The 26,119-nt window shown below is 54.3% G+C and overlaps 1 protein-coding gene across 3 annotated transcripts; it reads left to right on the top strand.

Moving 5' to 3' along the window:
- The first annotated feature begins 1,389 nt into the window (after nt 1-1,389).
- LOC119711030 (protein argonaute-1) lies at nt 1,390-24,298 on the top strand. 3 transcript variants are annotated; one of them, XR_005259658.1, is made up of 20 exons: nt 1,390-1,522; nt 8,462-8,645; nt 9,395-9,515; nt 9,643-9,824; nt 10,076-10,212; nt 10,313-10,447; nt 10,717-10,804; nt 11,890-12,037; nt 12,140-12,259; nt 13,003-13,125; nt 13,497-13,630; nt 14,853-15,037; nt 15,142-15,301; nt 15,557-15,647; nt 17,316-17,510; nt 17,637-17,771; nt 18,629-18,730; nt 19,514-19,713; nt 20,116-20,610; nt 21,858-24,298. XR_005259658.1 is itself a non-coding variant. In XM_038160698.1 (19 exons), the coding sequence occupies exons 1-19, from the start codon at nt 1,498-1,500 to the stop codon at nt 20,222-20,224; spliced, it is 2,574 nt and encodes an 857-aa protein (XP_038016626.1). In that variant the 5' UTR covers nt 1,390-1,497; the 3' UTR covers nt 20,225-24,298. The 3 variants fall into 3 exon arrangements, 1 of the variants encoding a protein (XP_038016626.1); XR_005259657.1 differs by having other exon boundaries at nt 21,731-24,298; XM_038160698.1 differs by having other exon boundaries at nt 20,116-24,298.
- The last annotated feature ends 1,821 nt before the right edge of the window (nt 24,299-26,119 follow it).

Here is a 26,119-nt window from a genome sequence, read left to right as displayed (position 1 = left end):
TTACCTGTGGAACTCATTACCACAATACATCTATTTCTGATGCATTGAGAGGTAGCTAGTTAAAGAAATACGTATGGGTGACATCTGCCAGGATCCTAAAGGAAGCTGAAACTGCAAACCCCAGGGGCAGGGCTCAGAATGGGCCTGTTTTTATAATGAGGAAATTTGGTGTTCATGGACTGTACCTGCCTGGAAGGGGATTCTATGTCAGAGAGATGCAATGAATAAATACAAGAGCTGTTGGCTGCTTCATCTCTGTGTGAGGTGAGGGTTTGTGTCCTCAGACAGCTGCACTGCACTATAAATACTGCAGGAAGGACAGGAAAAGCTTTTGGAGGAGGCCAGAGCGTGGGAGCTGTGCCTGAAAGCGGGACAGGATTGTCTGAAATGCCCGGCACCTTCTGCAGCCCCGCGTTAGGTGTCAGTTCCGCTTGCAGGGCAGATCCCGCGGCTTTGCCACTCGGGTTGCTCAGCCTCACGGAAACCCGAGGAGCTCAAGCCCCAAGGTTTGCTCATCCTGGTGTCTTCCCAACATGATGTAAAGACCTCTTGGAACAAACCTCAGGAACCCAGGGCTGAGTGATGCCTGGGATTCTGTGCCACAGCTTTGCTGTCTGTGCAGCTCCGATTCCAAAATCCCAGCTGGGTCCTGCTGCAGCCACTCCCTCGGGACAGCAGGAGCTGCTGCTCACGCTTTGGGAGAACAGCAGAGATGGGAATGCTTTGACAGCCTCAGTTCCTGTGGCTTTTCCACCGTTTCCTGGAATGGCTCAGCCAGGAACACACACCGGGGCTCGCTGTGGGAATGATGCTCCTGGGGTTTATGATGTTATTGACAAAGTCAAGGCACAGGGTCGGGATTTGCGCTTCCTGGGAAGGACAGGTCAGGGACATGGTGGGAAACAGGATGGAAAAGGGATGCTCTGCCCGGTTCTGTGGATTTCCATGGAGCAGGGCCACAGGGAATTCCTGCCCTGCTCCTGCCTGGCGAGGGCACTTCAGGAATGACCGTACAGCGGCTGATACAAGAACTGACGCTTCCCTCTCGGCCTGGCCAAACAAAAAACGTCAAAAAAAAAAAAAAAAAAAAAAAAAAAAAAAAAAAAAAAAGGGGTAAAACCACGAAATAAATATTTGTGGCAACGGCGCACCGGGAGGCCCGGGCGCCGGCGGGCGGACAGCGCTCCGCCGCTCCCCGGCTGCAGCGAGGCTCCGGCTGGGCATCCCCCGCTGTCCCGAGCGGAGCCCCCCGGTTCCGTCGGGTACCCCCGGTCCCCCCCGGTTCCCTCGGGTCCCCCCGGTCCCCGCGGGCCCCAAGATGGCGGCGGGGCCGGCGGGCGCCGCCTTTGTTGCGCGCGGGGCCGGGCGGCGGCGGCGCGTGCGCGCGGCGTGAGGGGCGTGAGGCGGCTGCGGCACCGGCCCCGGCCCTGCCCGGCCCCGGCCCCCGGCACGGCCCTGCCCCGGCCCCCGGCTCGGAGCGGCGCCCGCGTGGATGGGATGGAAGCGGGACCCTCGGGAGCAGGTACCGCCGGCGGGGATGGGGAGGTCGGAGCGCTGCGCGCCGGGGAGCGCCGGGAGGGCGACGGGGGGCGAAAGGGATGAGGCCGGTGGAACGGGGGGCGGGTGTGCGGCGGGGGCCAGGGGGCCTGCACCGGGTGGGGACGGGCGCGGGGCAGCGCGGTGGAGGGGTGTGCGGAGAGGACCGCGGCGGGTGGCGATGGATGTGGCGGCGGCGCGGGATGTGCGGGGGCGATGCCGGGGACCGGAGGGTGTCGGAGGCGCGCGGGGTCTGAGCAGCGGGGCTGCGGGGGGGCCGCGGGGCCGCCGGGCAGGCGCGTCCCCCGGTGCCCCGAGAGCAGCAGCCGTGCGGGCGATGGGGAAGGGGCGATGGAGGGACCCGCAGAAACCTCGCAGGAGGGGGCACAGGGCCGGGGTCACGTCCAGCCGCAGGTCCCCACAGCGCGGAGCGAGTCCTGCTCAAGGGGCCTGTTGTGCACAAAGCAGGAGCAGCATCCCCCCAGCTTTCCAACCTTTCCCCCGGCTCCCATTCCATTCCACCTACCTCCCACCCCCATCCATCCTCCCGGCTGCCATTCCACCCCCCTCCCTGCCATTCTCCCCCTCCCCAGCTCCCATTCCACCCCCCAGCTCCCCATCCGTCCCCCAGCTCCCCGTTCCCCAGGCTGCAGCTGGCGGGAGGCCGGCGACGCCGTGTGCCGTGACAGCACGAAGCGTCTCCTCTGCCCGTGCCAGGGCATGCGCGGAGCCGGGGCCGAGCGTGGCCCCGCGGGGCCGAGCTCCAGAGCCGCCCCGTACCCCCGTGTCCCCTGCCCCAACCTCCGCCCCCCGGCTGGGACGGGAACAGCTGGCGGTGCCCTTCGTGCCGGGCAGCTCCGCGGGGGTTTGGAGAGCTGTCCCCAGGCTGTCGCATCAGCTGCCACTTGCTCCTGTGCCTGGCCTGAGCATCGCCAACTTGCGCTGCTGAGTCGCAGAAGGATTTTGGTGCCTAAAATAAGGCAGAGGGAGGGATGGGGTGATGGAGACGTGGGTCACTGCCCTGCTGAGGCACGGGGCGATGGGGATGGGGAGCTGCTGCCCTTTCGAGGGACAAGGCAGTGGGATCGGCAGTCGCTGCCTTGCCACCTCTCTTGTGCTGGTGCGTTTGCCACCCTCCATAGCACATCAGCCTGGTGAGATTTTGACATAAGTCTGCTGAGTGTTTGTAAACTTCAGTCCTTTCTTACGACATTTACTTAAAGTGTGACACAGAAATCTCCCTCTGTCTGTGTTACCTCTGGCTGCTGGGTGCTTTGTGTTTGGGCTGATTTATGGCCTCTGGAAGCCGTGATTTGGCGGCTTTGCCAGCGCCTTGGGGCGATAGCAGCACTGCTGCCTCAGGGCCACGCAGATAACGCTGCGGGGCACCCTCCTACCCCTGCCTGAAATGATGCTCTTAATGTGCTTTAAAATAATCTCTTGTGTTGGGATGGGGATGCACTTGGTGGACAGGTTTGGGTTTCAGTCCCCGGGCCTGTGAGGGCTTGACTGGGAGTAGGGCTCTGCTGCTGCACCCTTGGGAGTTTCCCCTTCTGTCCCCAAATTTGGCTGGGGGATATCTGCTCCACCGGGTTCACCCCTTGGGAGGGGACTCGTGAACCCCATGTCATCAGAGCTGCTGCGAATCCTGCCCTGCTGTGGAACCCCTTTGCTTGTGCAAAAAAAAAAAGCCCCTGAGTATGGGCTGAGCCTTGCCTGCGAGCTCTGATGATGCTGTGGCTTATCAGGGCAATAAAGCAGAAACTGGCGTGTGCCTGGATGTGCCCAACATGGAGATGCTTGGAAAGGCAGCGGGAAATCCAGGACGTCTGACCTGCAGGCAGCACTCAGGGAAGCACACACATGCAGTGGTTTTAAAAACTAAACTTATTTTCCCACAACTTTTAGTTTATCCCTTGTGAACTTCCTAAAGGCTGTTAATCTCAACCGTTGTCTTCCTGTGCTGAACCTTGCAAAAACCCCAAAGCTGCTCTGTCTGTTGGGGCTCTTTATCTTCAGGAAACACGAAATTGCGTGTGCCTGGTTCTGGGACGGGATTAGGCCGAGAAACAAAGCCAGGAGAAGCACCTTGCCTGGAGACACAGCACGGATGGTTTATCTCTAAACACTCTTTGCAGCCTCTCCCTAAACCCTGGGAAGAACAAAACACAGACAAGTTATTAAGATGGCAGATGTGAGGAGGAAGCCAAATCAGGCAGAGAAGCTGCTCCCTGGGCAGGGTGATCCGTGCAGAGCCACGGGCGGGTTCACCCTCTGCTCCAGGAGCCGGTGGCACTGTGGGGCCGCGGTGGGACGTGGAGAGGAGCCGGCGTCGCTTTTGTCCTGTCCCTCCGGCACTGGGGGCCGCCTTTGTCTGCGACTCTCGGCTCTGCGCGTCCCTGGCTGCTGCCTGGGCAGTGCAGGAGCAGCGGGAGACCTCGCAGGGCTGGGCAGGGGGTCTCAGCCTCTGCCCAGCCCAGGCACCATTAGGGGGGACCCCCGGGTCACTGAGCAGGGTCAGCAGCCTGGATGTGCCACCCGGTGTGCTCAGCAGGGGTGTTGCACTTGCTGTGCCAGTGTTTCTCAAACCCCGTCAGAGGGATGGAAAAGAGAGCTGCTGGACAGCTGAGGCCAGCTTGGCAGAGCCCTCCTGGGTCAGCTCATGACTGAGCCGTGTCCACAGTGCCAGCATCACCACACCGCTGGCATCACCACGCTGCTCTCCAGAGCCAGAGCAGCTGGAGTACAGCCCCTGCGTGCGGGTGTGATGGGCTTGGCACCCCTCTTGCTGCTGTTCCTTGGGCTCTGTTGCAGCACCTGCAGCTTCACCCTCTTGCTCGGCTCAACCTGTGGGACTGCACATCCATCCCAGGGTGCAGGGACACCCATTCGGCCAGGCAGGTTTATAGCTTGTGCTTTAGGGTGTCACCCGTGATTTCCAGGTGGGAAGCACACCAGTGTCCTTTGCAATGTTAGTGTGAGGATACAAAGAACTCAGCAGCTTTCAGATGTCAGTCCTGTAGTAAAACAGTTTAGAGCCTCTTTGGGCTCATTTTTTGGGTGAAGCCACCCTAGTGTAGGGCAGGACCAGAGCCTGGGCAGCTCAGCTGTGCCCTCAGCAGCCAGGTTCTGGTGCACAGACAGGTTTAATGCTGGGCTCTGATGGCTGCAGATGGAGACTCTGTCCCGTGTGTGCATCACCTGCTGAAACTCAGTTTGGTGTCAAACCAAAAAGCACTCACAGCTGCGTGACCCTGGCAGTGCTGAGGTCACTAGGGGAGGAACAGGCGGCGATGTCTGGCTTGGCAGAGCTGAGATGGGGCTTTTTGAAGTCTGGGCTGCGTGGAATGGTGTTGGTCGCTGCTTAGAGCCAGTGGTTTTGAAGGTGTCGAGCCTGGAGATCGGGAATGCCAATTGCTCATCCTCCCCAGCAGCTGCCTTTCCCACTGGTGCTGCCCTTTGCCTTGCTCCCCGACAGGGATTTAATTTCCCGGGGGGATTCTGGGGTGGTTTAGGATGGAGATGTCTCAGGGAGAGGATGGCCCACGCTGCGTGTCCGGGGGCATTTGTTGTGCCGCGGCCCCGTCTGCAGCTCCCCGGTTCCCGGCTGTGTTTGGCGGGTGGGTGTGCGGAGAGGGGCCGGCACGGACCCGCCGCCGCCGCAATAAAACTCGCTTTTGTCTGGGCCCCGTTCCCGCGGCCCCTCGGCTGAATGCGGCGCTGGAGAGGATTTCAATGACATGGTAATTTCGTGCCGTCCCACCGGCGGCTTCGCCCGGCGCAGGCAGCTGTTGGGCAGCGAGTCGTGTTCCCCAGCTGTTACAATAAATAACAGAGACAAAGCGTATTCCAGCGCTAATTACCTCAAACTTGCTCTCACTTCGGTGGCTCTGCCCTCGCCGCCGTCTCTGCCCGCGGTACCCGGCGCAAGGGCGTCGATGCTCCGCCGCCGGCGCGTCCCCAGGGCACGGCTTTGTGTGCGAAAGTCTGTGATTCCTCCCGGGCCGCGGAATTTCTAATGGCAGCGGATTTCATCCCGCTCACTGGCCGCATTGTGCCGCAGGAACAACACTCGCCCTGCAGCCCCCGGCCCCGGCGCCCGCATTTACATGACAAAGTGGGAGCCTGTGCAGCTTTGCCATGGAGAGTCGAGGTATGCAGGAGCCAACCTATGTGCCCCACTATGTGCTGGAGCCCCCCTGTTCCCGTGCACTCTGGGTAGCTTTTTAACGAGGGTCTTTCTTGCTGGCTCTTTTTCTGCTGCCTGAGCCGGCTTCAGGCATGAGGTGCCTGGGGATGACAGTCGAGATGTCTGTCTGAGCTGTCCATCTGGGATTCCCTGGCAGCATCCTCCGAGCCAGAAGGGTGGCTTTCATTGAGGCAAATCATGGAGGGACCCTGAGTGCTCCAGGGTGGGAATGTAGCAAGTGAAAGGATGAGCCAAGCCTGCATGTTCAGCAAAGGGTTTTGGGGTCTCTCCCACCTGGGCTGAAGCAGCCAAGGCTGGGTGAGAGCCTGGCTCACATGCTGGAGGTGCTGCCTGGGCAGCTGCTTTGGCTTGTCAACATTCAGGGACTGTGTGTTGTGGTCACCAAAATAAAACTCTGTGAGTCAGCTCAGGGGTGAACTCGCCCATCCTCGATGCTGGTCATGGTCCTGCCCTGGTCTTTGCAGAGCTTCTCCTGTGCCATCACATGCTGCTTCCTCTCCATTCTGCCCATTTATCTTACCATCTTACCCTGTGTTTGCTCTATCTTCTGTGTCCAATCAAAATTCTGAGCCAACTTTTGTGTTGCTGGAGGCTGGCTCCTTCCTTCAGCTATGATTCATGAGCCTAATTGCGGGGTGTTGTGTTCATGAAGCATCTGGGGATGCTCTGGCAAAAGGGTTTGCATGGATAAGCCTTAGTTTTGGAGTGACTGAAGCAGTGCCAAGTGTGGGATTGCTGTGGGGTGAATTGGTCACACCTCTGCAACTCCTGCCAGCCCCAAACTGGCTTCAGCTCTTCTTGGGCACCCAAGTGCCACTGAGCAGCTGTCAAACTGTGGCTACTGCCCTGTGTTCCCTGCATCTGTGGGGTCACCACGGGCACAGGGAGTTGCGTGTGGTCCTGCTCACACACGGCTGCCAGGATTGTCTGGGGAGTGAGATGATCCAGAGGAGAAGCTGTGGGTGCTGGCCTTGATGTGGCTGCAGGAAAGGCAGCGGAGAGCTGCTGTCCCCTGACAGATCTTGCAGGTGGGCGATACGGTTCCTCACTCAAACTCAGGGACTGGGAGGCTCCAGCAGCACTGGCAAATACTTCTCTGCTTGTGAGCCATGATTTAAAAATGCATCAGCTCGCAGCCAGGGAGCTGGCCACTGCCAAGAAATGTTAATCATGTGGAGACATGACTTACACCGGGAGCAGCTCATCTGAAAATCAGTTCCTTCAAACGAGCTTCTTCTGAAGTGCAGCACAGATGTTTTTTGGGGGCGGCTGGCAGTCACCCTGTCCTTGGGCAGCTGTGGGTGCCTGCAGGGTCTGAGCCCTGCAGTGGACTCAGGGATCTCCACCTTGCTCCAAGTCCTGTGCTGCCTTGTCCGAGGAGGTGCTGGGGCCAGGTGAGCCCCGGCTTGGTGCTCCCAGCAGATTTTGGGTCTTTTGAGCTCCTTTTGCAGGGCAGAAGCAGAAGCAGAGGTTGGCTTTGGAGAATTAACTTCTGCACTTCAGGCCCTGGATGCTCACAAGAGTTTTCCCATCCCCTCAGAGTCCTGCAGCACTGGTGGCCTTCCATGGGCAGGAAAAGTCTTGCAAAGTTTGGGTGCAAAAGTAAAAGGCAAATTTGAAGCTTAGTTTGCTGCTCTACTGTTTTTCTGCTTCTGGTATTTTTAGCCTGCAATGGAAATTTGGATTTAAAAAGGAAGTGGATGGGAGAAAGGGGTGCTAAAAGCACCATGTGTTCAGGAGCTGGAATTGGAGCTGGGTTGCTGTCTGTGGGCCGACGTGGACAGTTGGCCGCGCAGATGGAGCGCTCCCAATACCCCCACACTCGATCCCCGCTCCGGCCCAGCTGGCTCGGACCTCACGGTGTTTGAGGAACAAATAGAAGGTGCAGACTGGGAGGGGTGGAGATGGGCAGAGTGGGAATGGGGCAGGAAGGGCAGAGCTCACCTCAGAGAGCAGCGGGGTGGAGTAATTCCTTGGCAATATTTTCAGATACATTTGAGTACCACCGTGCTGTTGATTTAGGAATGCAGCTCAGTCCTGTAGCCGTGTGCTGGTGCCATCCTGCATCTCCCGAACTTCATGAGTGAGTCTGTGCAATGGAAATTGTGGAAAAACTGGTATTTCCCTCTTTACAGGTCCCCACACTGCTTCAAGTGGGGATTTGGGGTTGGTTTGGATTTGTTCTGAGGTTTTTGTTTTGCAAAACCCAGCAGTTCAACAACTGCGTAGTGCAGGTGGAATAATGCGTTTTCTGTTTCTTGTGGCATCCTCCCTGCAGCAGTGAGTTGGATTTTGCTGGGGAACGGAGGGGAAACGCGTATGTCTGTGTGTCCCTGCTGACAGTATCCAGGGAATTGCATCCCCTTGGAAAGGGGCACCGTGATGATGGAGCTGGTGCTGCTCTCCCATAGCAGGTGGCAGTGCTGGAGCCTGTGCCAAGGGAGTTGGTGGAGCCCCTGTGCCCTGGCCCTGTCCTTCGATAGCTCGGCTGGCACCAGTGCTCCCCAGATGGTGCCCAGGGAAGCTGCTTCCTGGTGTGCTGCTCTGAATTCTACCACTGCCACCTCCTGCCAGGAGGAGGGGTAGTGGGACACCTTCCAGTTCAGGATGTGGTGATGAAGAGCTCTGTGACTCTGTGAGATCTGTCTGTCTGTCTGTGTGTCTGTCTGAGTATGGGTCCCTGGCAGCCCTCCTGACCTGTGCTCTCTTCCACAGCTGCAGGCGCATACCTGCCCCCCTTGCAGCAGGTGTTTCAAGCACCACGTCGGCCTGGGATAGGAACTGTTGGGAAGCCCATCAAGCTCCTGGCCAACTACTTTGAAGTGGACATTCCCAAGATCGATGTGTATCATTATGAAGTGGATATCAAACCCGATAAATGTCCACGCAGAGTCAACAGGTAAGGCAAGTATTAGAGGTTTGGCACTTGTTGCCTGTGTCTAGTTTCCTCGTGGAGACTCTATAAGTGCCTGTCTCTGTTTTTGCAGTAGAAGCCATCAGGGTGACCATTATGGCAAGGGTCACAGTGGTGGCAGGGGTCATGGCACTGCACAATGCCCACAGGTGGCTGGACCCCCCAGCCGTGTTAGTGCAGCCAGTGCTGCTTCCTGGCCTGGGAGCGCCAGGGGTCCGGAGCCTCAGCACGGTCCCTGCTGCTCCGAAGCAGCTGTGCTATTTTGGCAACAATCCCTGATTTAAAAATAGCAAGCCCAGACCTCGGGCCATCATGTACTTTTCTTTGTTTTTCTTTTTCATGTACTCTTCCCTGCCTGTCCCCTCCTGCCCTGGCAGCCTGGGGAGCTCTGTGCCCCGGGGGCCGGCAAGCAGATGCTGCATGTGCTTTCAGCAGCGAGTCACACTGTGGCAGCTCCAGCCACTGTGTGTTCCCCTGTGCCGTGTACACTCCTTCTTCCCCCAGTGCCACGTGCACTCCTTCTGCCAAAGCCAATGTACTGAGCTGTGGGACGAGGCACGTGGCTGCTTGTCCAGGGGCTTTCCTACTGCGCAGGTCTCAGCTCTGCTCTCAGTTGCCCTAGGGAGAGAGGCTGGGATGTACTGGACAGCCTGCAGAAGGTATCAGGCTCTAAAGAAAGTGACAAAACAAACCTCTCCCTTCTCTTCTCCTGCTCCTCTATCTTGCCTGTGTAGGGAAGTCGTGGAGTACATGGTGCAGCACTTCAAACCACAGATCTTTGGTGACCGAAAACCAGTCTATGATGGGAAGAAGAACATCTACACTGTCACAGCCTTACCCATTGGGAACGAGCGGGTAAGAGGGGCAGCGAGCCCCATGTGGGCACTGTGACCTCCCTCCTGCCTCGAAAGACCAGCAGAAACAACCCCACCTCATCCCTGTGGGGATGCCATGGTCACTGTCCCTTCCCTCCTGCACCCAGGTTGACTTTGAGGTGACGATCCCGGGGGAAGGCAAGGACAGGATATTTAAAGTCTCTATCAAATGGATGGCCATTGTGAGCTGGCGCATGCTGCACGAGGCCCTGGTCAGCGGGCAGATCCCCGTCCCACTGGAGTCTGTCCAGGCGCTGGATGTTGCCATGAGGCACCTGGCATCCATGAGGTACCTGCACTGAGGGACGGTGGGGCTGTGCCAGGGAGGGGAGGGGACTGCTGTCCTTGGCCGGCTGCTGTGGCTGGGACTGGCCTTGACAGTCATTGGAGGAGGCGGCTGTGCCAGCCGTGTCCTTGGCTGCTCCTGCAAAAGAAATAGAGAGGGTGATGCAGCTGGCAGGGCGAGTGCCAGCGCGGGGGTCTGGGGGTGCTGCCGTGGGCCCAGTGTGTGCCACTGACATGGTGTGCCCCGGTTCACAGGTACACTCCCGTCGGCCGCTCCTTCTTCTCCCCCCCTGAAGGCTACTACCACCCCCTGGGAGGGGGCAGGGAGGTCTGGTTTGGCTTCCACCAGTCAGTCCGGCCTGCCATGTGGAAGATGATGCTCAACATCGATGGTGACGTTATTTCTCGTGCTGTGCAGCTGCAGTGGGAGGGCTGGGTGTAGTTGGGAAGGCTGGTTGAGAGCAGAGACACATTGTGATGTCTGTCCCACAGTGTCGGCCACTGCCTTCTACAAAGCCCAGCCTGTCATCGAGTTCATGTGTGAGGTGCTGGACATCCGGAACATCGACGAGCAGCCCAAGCCCCTGACGGACTCGCAGAGAGTGCGTTTCACCAAGGAGATCAAAGGTAGAGCCCCCAGGGACCTCTGGAACCTGTCCCCTGACACTGGCTGTGGCTTGTGTCCCACTCAGCCCCTGCAGCAAGGTGGGGCTACAGGGGTTTACACATTTTAAATGTCTTCTGGGGCACCACTGCCTCCCTCATGCTATTGTTGAGGTATCTGCAAGCAGGAAATTAGTTAAGAAAGCTGTTGACAGTGTCCCAGAGAAGTTGGGCAAAGGGAAATTGCTCCCGTCTTCACCATGACTGTGCTGTGTCTCCCTGTCTCACATCAGGTCTGAAGGTGGAGGTGACCCACTGTGGGCAGATGAAGAGGAAATACCGCGTGTGTAACGTTACCCGACGACCAGCCAGCCACCAGACGTAAGGCGGGTGGGCAGATGCCCTTGGAAAAATCTGCTCTGTTCTCCTTGTTAACAGCTGCTGGTGTCGTTAGGGAGAGCTGAACAGGAAGCTCCAGGCTTTGATGGCAAAAGGAGACGTGTCTGGGGCTCTGCAGCCCTGTGCCATGTGTGGAGTGGGATGCAGGGAGATGGGAGTGCAGAGGATGCTGTGTCTGGCAGGCTGAGCACAGTGGCAGGCGGGAGCTGACATGCCAGGAATTGTCCTACTTTTTACCTCCGGGTTTGGTTTTCTTCATTCTTAAAATACTCACTGCCAGAGCAGAGACTTTGTCAGGAGCTAACACGAGTGTCTGCCTTGGAATTTTTTGTGTGTGCTTGGGAGCAGGCTGGGCCTGGGCACCCCTCAGTGTCTCCTGTGCACCAGCATCCATGGGTCACAGCCCCAGGGCTTGGCCAGCGCAGGAGGAATGTGACACCTCACTGATGTAGTCAGCCTGGCTCTCTTGTCATTTTGGTTCTCTACAGAATATCAGGTCAATTCTGCGTTTTCATGGAGCTCCTTATGGGGCTGGAAGTGGCTGTTGAGGATGGGTATTGTGCTATTGTGCTCCAGCTGTGAGTGTCATGGCACCTCTCAGCCCTGCAGCCAGAAAGTTTGATTTTTTTTTCCCCTGTTTCTGAAGGGAAATGTTCCCCTCCTGCCTCCCTCTGCCCACTCTGCAACTGCCGTCCTGTACCTGGAGGCCAGTTAGCCTTTCCCTGGAGTTCAGTTCAGCTCCCAGAGAGGACAGAAGCCCTCCTCAGTGCCAGTGTTGTACTTTTGTTCCCAACCATGGCTTGTGTGGCAGGTCCTGCAATAAACATCTGCCCTGATTAACTGGATTAGTGAGTGAGAGCTTTATTTAGGGACCTCAGTCCCACACTGGGGTAACAGTATTCCTGACTCCATTTCTGAAAATACCACTGTTGTGGTTTTTATTTTGTTGTATGGCAGCTCAGGGTGGGAGCCTGGCAGCTCCCTTTTCCCAGCCACAGTACGGAGTGCCTGAGGTCTGGAAGTGTCTCCTCTGAGTAGGTGCATCCCTTGTGTCCTGCCTCTGCCAGGTTCCCACTGCAGCTGGAGAGTGGTCAGACAGTGGAGTGCACAGTGGCTCAGTACTTCAAGCAGAAATACAACCTGCAGCTGAAATACCCTCACCTGCCCTGTCTCCAGGTTGGCCAGGAGCAGAAACACACGTACCTTCCCTTGGAGGTGAGTGTTGGCCCCTGTGATTTGGGGCTGTGCTCAGCTGTGGTCCCCTCGTGTCTTACCTGTCCCCAACACATGGCTGTTATCTGTCCCCTCCCTGTACAGGTGTGTAACATCGTGGCAGGCCAGCGGTGCATCAAGAAGCTCACGGACAATCAAACCTCAACCATGATAAAAGCAACAGCCAGGTCTGCCCCAGACAGGCAGGAGGAGATCAGTCGCCTGGTATGTGACACAAGTCCCTGGGGAGTCACTGGGGCTTGGCACCCGTGGCAGGTTATGGCATTGTGTCCATGGTGGACTTGGCCATGGTCCTGCTCCTCAGCAGCTCTGTGGTGGAGGGCTGTGACCTGCTGAGGAGGTGTTGGTGAGGTTAATGGTGGGGTTTTATCCCCTCTTCCCACTGAACCCCTGTGCAGTGGTGCCTGTGTGTATGCAGTGGACAGTGGCACAGGTGAGCCAGCTCAAAGAGACCACGCAAATGCACATGCAGCAAATTCAGGCCCTTGCCCTGATGGAACCTGATCCAAAGGGAGCTGGAACTAAAAATGGGAAACAGATTAGAGACACGCCCCTGGCTGTGGTGTGTGTGGAGCTGTGTGTGGTGGGGCTGCAGTACAGGAACTCTGTGCCTGGCCACTGGTTAACAGAGCTGTTGTTCCCCAGATGCATACATCTGGGCTTTTGAAGCCAGGGACATCATCTGGTATTTCTTCTGGGACTCTTGATAAGTTTCTTGCCAGTCTGAACCATCCTGTTGAAGTCTTAAATCTCAGGAGCAGGCTGTGGAGTTGGTTAGTGTGTTTCAAAATCAGGTCTCTGTGGGTCAGTTTGCAGGAGAGGGTTTGGGCCTCAGTGTTGATCTGCTTGACCTCCACTTTTAGAGGTGCTCCACCTGCAGCTCTGTGGAGAACAGGGCTTCAGGTGTCCATATTTCCTGGCCAGCTGCAGCTTCCTTCCCTCTGCAGATGAAGAATGCCAGCTACAACCTGGATCCATACATTCAGGAGTTTGGGATCAAGGTGAAGGATGATATGACAGAGGTGACAGGGCGGGTCCTGCCAGCTCCCATCCTACAGTATGGAGGCCGGGTAAGTGGGGCTGCCTGGATGTGCTGCACTGTGCAGGGAGATGCTGTCAACACCTGGAAACACTTTCTGAGCAGCAGTTGTTAGAGCTGGAATGTTTTATCAAAGTACCTTGGCTTTGAGTTTTTTGCAATATAACTGGTTCTGAAAGTCGTAGCCAAGAGTGATGAGATGAAGAGGAGAGGGGTGCTCAGCATAGGGCAGCTCGGGTGATGTTTCTGTCACTGCTGAGGAGCTGAGGCTGTGCATTGCCCACTGCAGGGAGTCAGCTCCAGCACTGGGACAGGGAGCACAGCCCCAGCCTGTGCAGGGGCTCTGGGGCTGCGGGGCCGGGCAGGCTGCGGCCGCGCTCTGACCCTCTGTTTGCCTTGCAGAACCGGGCCATTGCAACTCCCAACCAGGGCGTGTGGGACATGCGAGGGAAGCAGTTCTACAACGGCATTGAGATCAAAGTCTGGGCCATTGCCTGCTTTGCCCCGCAGAAGCAGTGTCGAGAGGAGGTGCTGAAGTAAGGAAAGGGGCAGCCCTGAGGGTGGGGGAAGCCAGAGGGGCCGTGGCTTCAGAGCCACACTGCTGCTCGCAGCTGGGGGCTGGGTGTCTGGCATCACCACTGCTGGAGCTGCAGGGATCCACTGCTCGTGGTACCAGTCTGATGTGGGGTGTCCAGATCCTGTTGCTTTTGGTTTATCCAGAGAGCCTGTTTGTCCTAGCTGCAAATGGTCCCTAAGGCATCACAAAGCTGCCAGGTTGGAGCGAGTTGTCAGTCAGGCTCTCCTCGATCTACTCTTTGCATCAGGGAGCTGCAGTATTGGGAGATGAAACTGCCAGCTTTAAAGCTGTATTGAACTCTTCTAGTCTGAATCTCAGCAGAGAGAAGAGGTTCTGAGGATTAAAAGTTTCCCCAATAATCTGAAATTATGTAATTCATGTAGGAAGCATTCTAACTTCCTATGAGTTATTACAGAGAAGTTTTGGGCTTTCTGAGAAGTTTTGGTAATTTAGAGAATATGTTTCTCTAGCAAAGTGACACAGAGCAGGAACAGTTTATTTGATTTAGGGAAATGGTCACTTTGTTTTTGGATACTTCTGGGGCCTTAGGTTTCTCCTGACTGAGAGTGGATGCATCGAGGTGAGCACTTTGTGTGTCTCTTCTGGGTGTTTGGCATGGTCAGTGTTTGGGGTTTGGAAGAGCTCAGAGTGTCCACGTCTGCAGTACCTGGGTGCAGGTAGGAGTGACACTGCACTCCTCCCGTGATCCCTTTGCAGCAGAGCTGTGAGCCCTGTGTTCCCTCTGGCTCTCGCCACATCAGATCAATCCTTGGCATTCCAAAAATCCAGAGTGTGGCTGAGTTGTGGTAAGTGCAGGCTGGCATCAGCTTTGCAGTCACCTGGAAATCAGCTGTTGCAGGCAGCAGGTTTGTTCCCCGCTGCTCCAGCTTCCCAAGGGAGAAGGGCTCAGCTCCATTGCATTAGGAAGCGTCAGTGTGTGGGTAAGAGGGCAGTGAGAGGGGACAGTTGTGGGTAAGAGGGCACTGAGAGGGGACAGTTCAGCCCTGACATGTGCTGACCTTTTGTTTCCTGTGCCATGCGTGTGCTGGGTGCCATAGAGCCACAATAGGTGATGTGGTGGCCCTGTCTCTGTGCTGTGCTGCAGCACTCGGCCCTGGGGCTCAGTGGCACAGCTGGCGTGCAGGAGGGCTCAGGGCTCACAGCTTCTCCTCCCGGCACAGGAACTTCACAGACCAGCTGCGCAAGATCTCCAAGGACGCCGGCATGCCGATCCAGGGCCAGCCCTGCTTCTGCAAGTACGCCCAGGGTGCAGACAGCGTGGAGCCCATGTTCCGACACCTCAAGAACACCTATTCAGGGCTTCAGCTCATCATCGTCATCCTGCCAGGGAAGACGCCGGTGTACGGTGCGTCTGGGGCGAGCACAGAGAGAAGGGCTTTGGGCTGGCTCAGCAGGGCTGGCTCCTGCAGGGCTGTTTGCCTTGTGCTCACCTGCTTCCTCTGCCCACAGCTGAAGTGAAGCGTGTTGGGGACACTCTCCTGGGAATGGCAACACAGTGTGTCCAGGTCAAGAACGTGGTGAAAACCTCCCCACAGACCCTTTCCAACCTCTGCCTCAAGATCAACGTCAAGCTTGGCGGGATCAACAACATCCTTGTGCCTCACCAGCGGTTCGTATGGCCGCTGCCTCTCATAGTTTTGGGGTTGTGGTGCTGCCTGCCTGGTTTACATGGTTAAGAGGGGGTCTTCATAAAGCAGCTCTTTGAAATGGGGGTTTGTAACTTGTTTCACCGTGTTGATGTGTCCAGGCCAGAGTTGGAGGTCAGGAGATATCCTTGATATCATCTGCTCATCTCCATTGGCTTGTACATCACCCAGAGATGGCCCCAAAAACTGACTACTTGTTTTCTCTCCTCTCCCACCAGCTCTGCTGTTTTTCAGCAGCCAGTGATCTTCCTCGGAGCTGATGTCACTCACCCGCCAGCAGGAGATGGGAAGAAACCCTCCATAACGGCTGTAAGTTCACAGCTTGGTGCCCAAAAACCCTGCAGGATGTAGGAGCTGGAACGGGATTCATGTGTCCATATGTTACTGCTGTCCCCGTGATGACACTTCTCAGGGTGGGCCCATACCCTGTCAGGTGATTTTATCTGAGTCCTGGGAAGCTTTCTCCCAGTCCCTTCCTGCCTCTCCGTGCAGGGAAGCTGCAGTTTCTGGGAGCCGCAGGGAGACTGGCAGCTGCCACCAGATGGGGCTCGTGGTGTGCTGGCCCTGAGAGTGCCAGGAGCTTGGTGCTGCATGGAGTCATTTTGGGGCATCCCTGTCCAGCTGCAGCCCTTCAGGCACCTTCCCCCTTCTGGAGAGCTGGGGTTTGGGACATGGAGGAAACTGGGGTGACTGGGCTTCTGAGCCCTTTGTGCAGGAGGATTTGCCTTCTTCTCGAGTCAAAAATGAGCATCCATGGAGCAAAGTGCTGCTTGGTGCCAGCAGGGCCTGGTACAGCTTGTGCCCTCCTTTGGGCCTTTGGGCACTGCCCTGTGCTCGTTGCCATGCAGGATAAGCACGTCAGCATTTTCCTATTAAGTTCTTAACTTTCCAGGACTCACAGCTCAGGTTTTCCTTGGCATGCAAATGCGTCTTTGGAGGAGTGTTTTTTTCTTAATTAGAAGGGGTTGGGAAAGGCTTTGGGCTGTTTGCTGTAGGTGTGGGTGGGACAGAACAGTCTGTTTCCTGGCTGCAGAGCTTCCCCTCTGAAAATATCTTCTGTGGTTTCTGCAGGACCACTGGGGCTTTTTTCTTAATTTTTATGAAAGCTTTTTTGAAGCTACAGGGGAGGAGAAGGGTAGAGCCTTTGAAGCCACTTGACCGTGTCCTTGGTGTGTTGCTGGTTGGACAATAGCAGTGGGTCTGTGGCTGAAACTAAAGAAACAGTTTCTGTTGTACACATTGGCTCTAGTGGGGGAGCCCCAACCCCAGAGCTCTGTTTGCAAAGTGAAACTGAAAGTGTTGGGGAGGGCCGGGGCTGCAGATTCACGCTGCTCAGAATGTGGAGTCCGTGGTGCTTCCCCTCTGCTCAGAGGACGTGGGGCACATGGTGTGGTCCCTGCTGAGTGTGGGGAGTGAGGCAGCTGGGTGTCTGCTCCCCAGCACGGGCCAGCACTTGATTCACACTGTGCCCGCAGCCCTGTGTCACAGCCAAGCCCAGCTGTCCCTGAGCTGTTGCTCTGACGTGTCTGAGGTCTGCCAGCACTGCAGTGGGAACTCCCTGCTCAATGGCTGCCGTACAGTGACTCGACCTACCACGTCCTTGGGCAGCCGGTGGCTGTCTGGGGCAGCCCCACTCCCTCTCACTGCCAGGCAGGAGAAGTGAAGCAAGGGCAGAGCAGCAGCAGTCCCCCACAGCCACAGCATTCAGTGGCACCAACCAAAGTTGTCTCACTGGAAATTCCCACAAATGTTTAAAAGGGCATGGCAGAGTGTGACATCAGGATGTGGCCGTGACAGGGATGTCCCATTTGGGCACTGATAGCCTGTACAGTATTTGCTGTCCCATCTGGTCTGTGAGTTCAGGTGCTCTGTCCATGGCCAGCTGTTCGTGTGGGAAGCAGGTGGAAGCTGGGAATGTCCCACATCCCCTCTGTCCTTCCTGGTGTAAGACATGGCCTGGCCTGTCTGTCGCTGCAGGTTGTGGGCAGCATGGACGCCCACCCGAGCCGGTACTGTGCCACGGTGCGCGTGCAGCGTCCTCGCCAAGAGATCATTGAGGACTTGTCCTACATGGTGAGGGAGCTCCTCATCCAGTTCTACAAATCCACACGCTTCAAACCCACCAGGATCATCTTCTACCGCGATGGTGTTCCTGAGGGGCAGCTCCCACAGGTGAGGAACCCTCAGATCCCCGTTGGCCAGCGGGGCTGCACCAGCTGCCACGAGGTTCCTTAAAGGTGTTCGGGGACAGCTGGGTGCTGGTGTGTCCCCTCATTCTGTGTGCCCTCGTCTCTCCAGATCCTTCACTATGAGCTCCTGGCAATCCGAGACGCCTGCATCAAACTGGAAAAGGATTACCAGCCTGGCATCACCTACATCGTCGTCCAGAAGAGGCATCACACCCGTCTCTTCTGTGCAGACAAGAACGAGAGGGTGAGTGCTGCAGGGTGCCAGGGCTGGAGGCGGCTGATTCATCCCCGTCTGATGGAAGAGCCAGCCCTGGCTTTCCGAGGGGAAATCTCACCACTGGCAGGGAGAGCTTGTTCTGAATGAAACGTGCTGCTCAGTGGACTCCTACAGCCACATGGATTAATCTGCTTCTAGAAGCCCTGCCAGCTGTTTGCTGTTATTATGAGTTACTGGGTGCTGATGATCCTGGTGACTCTTGAAATAGCCTCTGTCAGCTTGAAAACATCTGTTGTTTTGGTGATAGCTGGAGTTGCTGACGTGACAGTCTAAATAACCCCTTGCTTGCTCACAGCTTGTTCATGTGTGCTGTGTAGTAACATTGATTGCTGTCACTGTTCCTAGATTTCATTTGAATTTAATGATCAGACTGAGTCTAACCAGACTGCTACACACGAGCAGGAAGATTTAATCTTGGGAATTAAGAACAGTTTTTGATCAGGATGTAAAAGCCCCAGTATCTTGTGGCACAGACTCCAGCACATGCTCTACAGAGATCCCTGGCATTTTCCTCATCTCTGTAGTAGGATGGGCCCTGCCCAGCCCTTACCCTGCTGCTCTCTTTCCCATGCTGTTGGCGCTGTCATGCCTGATGTTGATGCCTGCAAAAAATGCCAGCAGGCCTATTTGGGCAGGGAGCAGAGTAGGATGAGCTGCTTCTGTCCCCCCTGCATGGGCACTTGGAGACCATCTCTACATCTCAAAGAGAGAGGGAGACCCTCTACCACGGTCCTGGGGCAGGGCAGCTGTGTTAAGGACAATGTTCTTAGCAACTGGAAATTACCAAACTCCGCAGTGCTTGGATCTCTTTCTATTCCCTGCAGATTGGAAAGAGTGGGAACATCCCAGCAGGAACAACAGTGGATACCAACATCACCCACCCCTTTGAGTTTGACTTCTACCTGTGCAGTCATGCAGGCATTCAGGTACTGCGCTCCAACGCTGGCTCTCGGGATGCTGCTGGGTTTTTGGCTGCTGTTGCAGATTGTCCTCACGCATTTGTCCTGGCCCTGTCAACAGCCAGGATTTGAGGATAGTTGGATCTGAGCTGCCACTGCGGTGGTTTGGCGAGCAGGTGCAGGGTCTGCGCTGCTGCTGCATCGTGTGGCACGTACTCAGTTTCTATCCTGGAGCCAAGGGTCTCTCCTAAGAGATTTTCCTCCTTCAGAGCAGCCAATTCAGCAGCTTGTCAGCTGGTGTCTGAGCGTGCTGGGCTCGCCGTGGCGCCCGGTCATCAGCAGGGACCTGCTGTCTGGCCGTGGGCGGGAGAGCCGGGCCAGCCGTCCCTGCCTGCTCTGCAGCTGCCTGGCTGCAGGCAGCCAAGATTAGTCAGAAACCAGACTGGAAAAACTGCACTCGTGTAATCTGCAGCTGCTTCCAGAAGGGAGGCTGCTCGGCTTCCCCTCCCCTGTGCAGACAGCAGGAGCTGGCCCGGGTCGGTGGGGATGCATTGGGGAATGCATTGGGGGATGCAATGGGCTGTGTGGCACAGAGGGACCAGGCAGCAGCATTAGTATTGCTTTGCACCTTGGTGCTAAGAGCTCTCCTGCCTCCCTGCCCTGTAGGGTTCTCACAGTGGGGAAGCACAGGCATCCCTCCTGCCTAGGCTGGCTGACAGATCCTTTAGATCAGGGAGGGGCTGATGGGGATGCGAGGCAGCTGCGTCTGGGTGCGAGCAGCATCTCTCACACCGGCCCCCTCCTTCCCAGGGCACGAGCCGGCCGTCCCACTACTACGTGCTCTGGGACGACAACCGGTTCACGGCGGACGAGCTGCAGATCCTCACGTACCAGCTGTGCCACACCTACGTGCGCTGCACCCGCTCCGTCTCCATCCCAGCCCCAGCCTATTATGCCCGGCTGGTGGCGTTCCGGGCGCGCTACCACCTCGTGGATAAGGAGCACGACAGGTGAGGGGCACAGCTGTGGGCCTGGGAGGGCAGAGCCAGGCATGGGCAGGGGACCTTGATATTTGAAAGTGCCCGTGTCTGAGAGTGCTGCAGCAGAGCCTTTCTAGGGGAAGACCTGCATGTAGCTGCATCCTCTTAAGGCTCAGCACAGGGGGAACAGGGATAAAGGAGAGTTAAATCCTATCCTGAGCTCATCCCAGGCTTGTGGGAGCATTCCTGGGGTGTCTGAGCATTTCCAGCTGCCTCAAGGTGCTGGAATCTGCAGTACAGGCACAGTCACCAGCATGCACAGCGTGTTCACTGCAGTTGGGGGATTTGCTGATCCCCATCTCCAGGGGAGTTTCTCAGTGTTCCTGGGGGGAAAATATGAAATAATTATGCAGTGATTTCCTTGATTTTCAGTGGCGAGGGCAGCCATATATCTGGACAGAGCAACGGCAGAGACCCCCAGGCCTTGGCGAAGGCTGTGCAGGTTCATCAGGACACTTTACGTACCATGTACTTTGCTTGAAAGCCTAACTTTTGTTACCTCACTCAAGAAAGCTTTCAGATTTGTAGGAGCCATACAAAAAAGGAAGCATTGGGACACCTTGTTTTTTTTTCCAATGAGAAATCACTGCAGGGCAGGCAGTGTCGACTTGAGGCAGGAGACCAGCACCACGGGACAGAACGATCCAACACCTTTGTAGGATTGGAAGAGACTGATGACGATGATGATTATTTTTTTAATTTTTTCTGGCTTTGCAAAATTTTGACCTGACCAAACACATGAAGGCATTCAAGGGAAGGGATAAAACTCCCGGGAGGCGGAAGCAGGTTTTCATTTTTAAGATGCAATACTAGAGACTCCTGACTGTGAACTGGCGGCTTTGGTCCTCCGTTGCCCACCAGGCGCTGGTAGGTATTTTTTGTGGGGGTTGGGGGAGGGGATTTTTAGAGCCTTAAAACAGAAGACTAGATTTATAAAACTAATATTTTAGATTATGAGATGCTTTAATGGGTTGAGGGAAAAAAAAAAAAACAAAAAACAAAACAAAACAACTAGTTTATAGAATTGTAACACTAACAGTTCCCCGCCCCTGAGTAATTCCCCCCAGATAATGTAAGGCACCCTAGCACTTAGCTCAGAACTGAAAACTGTCTTCCTCGTGTTACAAGCTAGTCAGCTGCTGCCGCTCAAAGCAACAGTCACAGACTTTTCCATGGGTGAGTGCCTTACTATGATGCTGCAAAATTTCAATGTTTTTAATCTTGTAAGGAAACTAGTAATCTTGTCTTGATGGTGGTCCATATTTCCATCAGCAGGAGTTAATTTCTATGGTCCTCAGTTGCAGTTTGTGTCAGATCACGACCTCACGGTGGTTAAACCCCATTGAAAGATGTGCACTTTCATACAGGACGCGTTTAATGGCTGCTGACCCATTTTTGTTTCCAATGTACTACTTGTTATTTAAAACTGTTTCTGACAAATGGGGGCATCTCCATCCCATTAGGACAGAAAGCGCTATCCATGTTTTTCTTTCTTCCCCTCCCCCCCCCGAGTTTTTATGATGGACACCGGGATTTTTTTACTAAACATTATTTTTATACGATATCGAGTCTGTTGCCAAAATCCACAAGTCATTAACATTCTCAGAGTTTACATCCCCACACTTCCTGAGGCTGTGTGCTCACACCACAGCTCTCCAGCATTTCTGTCCAATGAGTGCTGCCGACTGCAGCCCGTGCTGTGCCGGGTGCTCCGCAGTGCCCATTGCCTGTGTGCATTTGGCGCGTGTCTGCCCAGGCCGGCTGCTTTCCACCTACCACATCCCCACCTCCAGCACCTCCAGGCTCTCACCCTCTCTGCTGCTAGGTTTTGCTGCTCTTTGTGTCATGGTATCACTGCTCTCATGCCCAGGGTTTTTATTCTGAAAGCACACCAGATTGTTCCTTAGAATGATGAAATCCCTGTTGTTGTCACGGAGGAAACTCCTGAATTGTGCTTGTACCAGGAAAACAGCCTTTTTCCCCACAGGAACCTGGTCACTGCTTTTCAGACCCGTTTTGCTGCACAGTGACCGTGCGCACGGTGGCGGGGCCGTGGTGGCAGCTCAGTACCAATGTCATCCGGGCACATTATCTGGGGTTTTTTTCTATGAAAGTGTTCACAGCGCTTCCTTCAAGAGACAAACGAGGCGCACGCTCCTGCCACGTTCTGAGGGGAAGAGCTCTGGTATCATTTTCCCGCCGAACGCGTTTCCCAGGAGGCCCCACGCATTTTCCTGCCCCTGGCCCGCGCGCGGACAGAAGCACATCTACACCTCTTTGGTTTGTACTTTTCTGACGTTGAAACTTGCCTTGCCTTCATGAAAACCACACCGGTCATGTCGGCCCATTGAGCTGTCCTAACCCCGGGAATTCGCTCTTCCCGTTTTCTTTTGGGGCAACGTGTTTGTGAACAGTGACAACATCACTATGCTATGCAAACTAAGTGCTGAGCCCACTGATGTCACGTTTGGTGAAGATCCTACGTTTAGCACAGTCCTGTTTTCCTCAAGACCACACTGTTTGGTTCATAGCCTCCTTTGCACCTTGTGTCAACCTCCACTGCTGTATATCCTCAAGGTGACGGGGAGGAGACCGGGACCTAGCCGTGGTCAGTAGGTAGGGAACTCTTAGGAAGGCTTTTAGAGCGTAGGGAACACATCAACACTAAGTGTCAACATGAGAAGCCTACATTCCTCTACACAAGTGCCTGCATAGTGACACCAATCAGCACCTCCATCTCATCCTCCGAACTCTGACTTATGTTCATTGAAAGCAAAACAATCTCAGAGGGGCTGTTCCCGCTCACCTGGTGTTAGAAAGCTCCTCATTAAGAATAAAATCGGGGTCAAGGTCAAGGTTCTCTCTGCAAATCAGTTTGTTCACCAGCATTACACCGGAACGCGCCTGGCTGCTGCTCTGCAGTGAGGGGCAAAGGTATTTTGGTTCCTCGTTTTAATTTTAGTGTTTTAGTTGGGTCTAGAATTCTGAAATGTCTTTTAGTAGCTGTGGCATAGCACGTGCCATTTTTAACCATTTGAAAAGAGATAGTGTGGGCATTTACAGAAACAGCTTGTTGCTCTGTAACAATTTTTTTTAACCTTGAGACTTGAAATGTAAAATGGACCTTTAAGATTTGCACTCATTTGTAAGGTGGCTGTTCATAGAAAACTATGAATGAAGACTTGCTGATGTAGCACCTACTTTTAACAGCAATTTTAACTACACAAAAGCTTCACAGCTTCTGAAACTTTCAGCTGTTGACTTGCAGATCGTGTTCTGCCCTTATTTCACCCTTTGCGTTGGGTTTTCATGGTTTTGGATAAACAAAAAAAGCCAAACTCAGTAGCTGCTGTGCCCTTTAAACCCTGTTTCCACTTTGAAGAAGTTTAGAGAGGTTGGAGTGACCCGCATGTTTTCTATACCGGACTATGCACCGTACCCTCTCCGCGCTCCGGCATTGGCGTTTCTCCCCCTCTCTTGTCTGAGATGCAAACGAGTAGCTGCATGTTGAGGTGCGTTTTGCTGCCTGTAGCAGATAGGTGTTACCCCAGGTACATATCAGGATCTGTAGTTACCCACAAACCCCACACGGGCATCCCGATCAGCTCCGAGTCTCTGCCTCCTCGAGTTCCACCTGCGCCTGGAAGCCTTGCCGAGTGCATGCCGTTCTGTGGGAAGAGGAGTAGCTTTCATTTACCTGTAGAATGCTGTTGTTTCCCTTATATCTGAGCAGGACGGGGCAGGAGGGCTGCTCTGCCCTCTCCCCGCAGCTTCCAGGGCAGTTGGGGTGTTCCGGGATCGCACACGATGTCTCAAACAGCCCAAGCATCCAGCGTTGCCTCGCGGAAGGTTTTCTTCTTGGAAAATCAGCGTGAAATAAAAGAATGTGATTGTTTCAGGAAGGGAAGCCAGACAGCAGGAGAGCAATAAACAAGTGAAATTCATATCTTGCCTGAGTGATTTGCACTTCAATAGTTGTGAAAGAAAATTTCCAGGACTCCAGTGCTTTTGTGTTCGATTTCCAGCCCCTTTCGTACCTCCTTTCTATGAGCAAGTGTGGGACTGTACATAGGGTGTTTACAGGACGCTCCGTTTGGGTTGTTATTTTTCTTGTGGGTTTTTTTTTTTGCTCTAGCTTGAACTCTGTATGGTCCATTTGTTAAATAGCCGTGAACAGTTGATGTACAGTACTTACTAAACAAGCAGCAGCACAAAACTTATTTTATTAAGAAAATATGGCTTATATTTTAAAGGTTGAATATCTTTTTTTTTTTTTTTTGTATGTGTGGAATTAAGACCGGTGAAGAGTAACAAAATCCTTGGATTAGGCCAAAAGAAAATACTGTAAGATCCTAACCACCTCTTTATTAAAGAAAGCAGTATGATTAAAGAGCTCCAGAACATTGTATTTATATTGAATTTGATTTAATTGCCTTTGTGGATTTTTTTTTTCCTTGGTCCTGATTTTGCTTGCAACTTCGACTTTGCAGTCCCAAGTGTCTGTTACCCTGTAACTGTTGGCAGAAGACCTAAATAAAAGCAATGTGAATATGTCGGGGTGACACTCCTGAGTCACATCTCGTGGGGAAGGGACATGCGCATCCCAGCCGTTCCCTCGGGAAAGGCTGGGGGACAAACAGGGAAGCGCTGACTGGAGCTGAATTGCATCAGACACTGCAGAGGATCCAACACCCCTCGCTGGCCAGATCTCAGTTCAATGACAGAAACACTTAAGCAAACAAATGCAGGCTTAAAACTTCTGGGAATACAGTACAATTCCACTTTTTATTAAAATGTCACCTGAGAACTGACTGACTTTGGGCTCCCGGGTTATCTAATAACAGAAATGTTCATCAAAATCTGCTGTTCCTGCAGCCTCACCGAGTGCTTCAGGGGCTCTTGGCTCTGAGGTGCTTTAAGGACAGATTTCAGACTCCTTTTGGATTGAGGTTAAACTTGATCCTCTGGGTTCTGCACTGCCTCATCTTTTGCATTTCCCATCATGTTTTACATTTCCCAGCTTTGTAAATCTTGCAAACATCCCGGTCTTCTCCAAAGCCAGCAGCCTGTGGTTGAGTTTTAGGGTCCAGAACTGGAGGTGCTTTGCCATCCTCTGAGTTCTTTGTTGGAGGAGTTCTTTGTTTTACCTTACAAAGATGCAGGGGCAGACCTTAAGCCAATGAATGATTTAGCAGTTGAGCTGTAGCTGGGTTTTTGAATAATGCCAAGGAATTTTAAGGAAGTGCTTGCTAATGGCATGCAGGCACTTGTCAGTTCATTTACCTGACTGCAGCACCAGAAAGTTCTGTCCTGAGCTGGGCACCCGTGCAGGTCCTGCACACATCGAGCAGCTTTGTGGCTTCTATCAGCTATTTTAAACTATTCCTTCTACATAACAGAATCTGCAGCAGTTTTAAAGGGGCTTTTTCTGTGTGAGGCACACAGCAAATTGTGCCTTGTTCAGCTGGGTCTGGAGTCCTGGAAAACAGGTCAGAAAACTGGTTTCAAGTGTTAGATTAGCATTTGAGCCCCGGCCCCGGTGCTGATTACAGTGCCCGAGCTGTGGGGCCAGATGTGCTGCCCCTGAGGGATGAGTGTTTGCAGAGATGCCTCTCTCCCACGTATCTGCTTCATCCTGGAGATCACATTTCCCACTCCCCATTTCAGTTAAGGAAATATTCTAGTAGGTTACCTTTAATTTGCATGGGTTTAAAATCCTTACTGTGTCACTTACCTGACAACTAAATTTATGCTTTTAAAGACTAATTCAGCTGGGAATCTTCAGGATGGTAATTCTTAATAATGACCCTGACATTTGGATTATGGACTTTAACTTCTGTTGGCCCAAAATTCCAGTTCTTCCGTACCTTCCCAGTTCTTTCCCAGGGGAAGGCCCCTCTCACTACCAGAAAAAATGACATTGTTTCTTCACAATGAGTAGCAGATTCAAACCCACCTGGATAAGACCCAATATACTGTTCTTACAAAAAGAAAAAAGATCTTTTGAGGGCAGAGGAAATAGAGATAAAGGTGTCACTGCCTGACCCAGCACTGAGCCTGTTGCATCTGTCACATTCTGATCTCTTCCCCGCATGCCCCTTTCACCCCTCTGCTTGTTTGGTGCCAGTTTGTGTAAAATACCCCGAATGCAGCGGTACTGAACATAGCTAAAAAGTCTCAAAAAATGAGAACAGGGCAAGCATAAGCTCTGAATTTATGTTGATACAGTGAATCATCAAATCATGAATCACGGAATATCCTTAAATTGGAAGGGATCCACAAGGGTGATCCAGCGCGATGCCTGGCCCCGCACAGACACCCCAACGATCCCACCCTGTGCGAGAGCGCTGTCCAGACGCTCCTGGAGCTCTGGCGG

Source organism: Motacilla alba, chromosome 23 (genome assembly GCF_015832195.1).
Source record: "Motacilla alba alba isolate MOTALB_02 chromosome 23, Motacilla_alba_V1.0_pri, whole genome shotgun sequence".
Taxonomy (NCBI): domain Eukaryota; kingdom Metazoa; phylum Chordata; class Aves; order Passeriformes; family Motacillidae; genus Motacilla; species Motacilla alba.
Note: the sequence above shows the minus strand (reverse complement) of the source record. Positions and strands in the feature narration are given on the sequence as shown.

Bases quoted from the DNA above. Each gene is read 5' to 3' on its own strand.
- LOC119711030 (XM_038160698.1), top strand. From the start codon at position 1,498: ATGGAAGCGGGACCCTCGGGAGCAG. The intron at 12,038-12,139 runs GTGAGTGTTGGC...CTCCCTGTACAG, and splicing joins ACACGTACCTTCCCTTGGAG to GTGTGTAACATCGTGGCAGG. The intron at 17,772-18,628 runs GTGAGTGCTGCA...TATTCCCTGCAG, and splicing joins GTGCAGACAAGAACGAGAGG to ATTGGAAAGAGTGGGAACAT.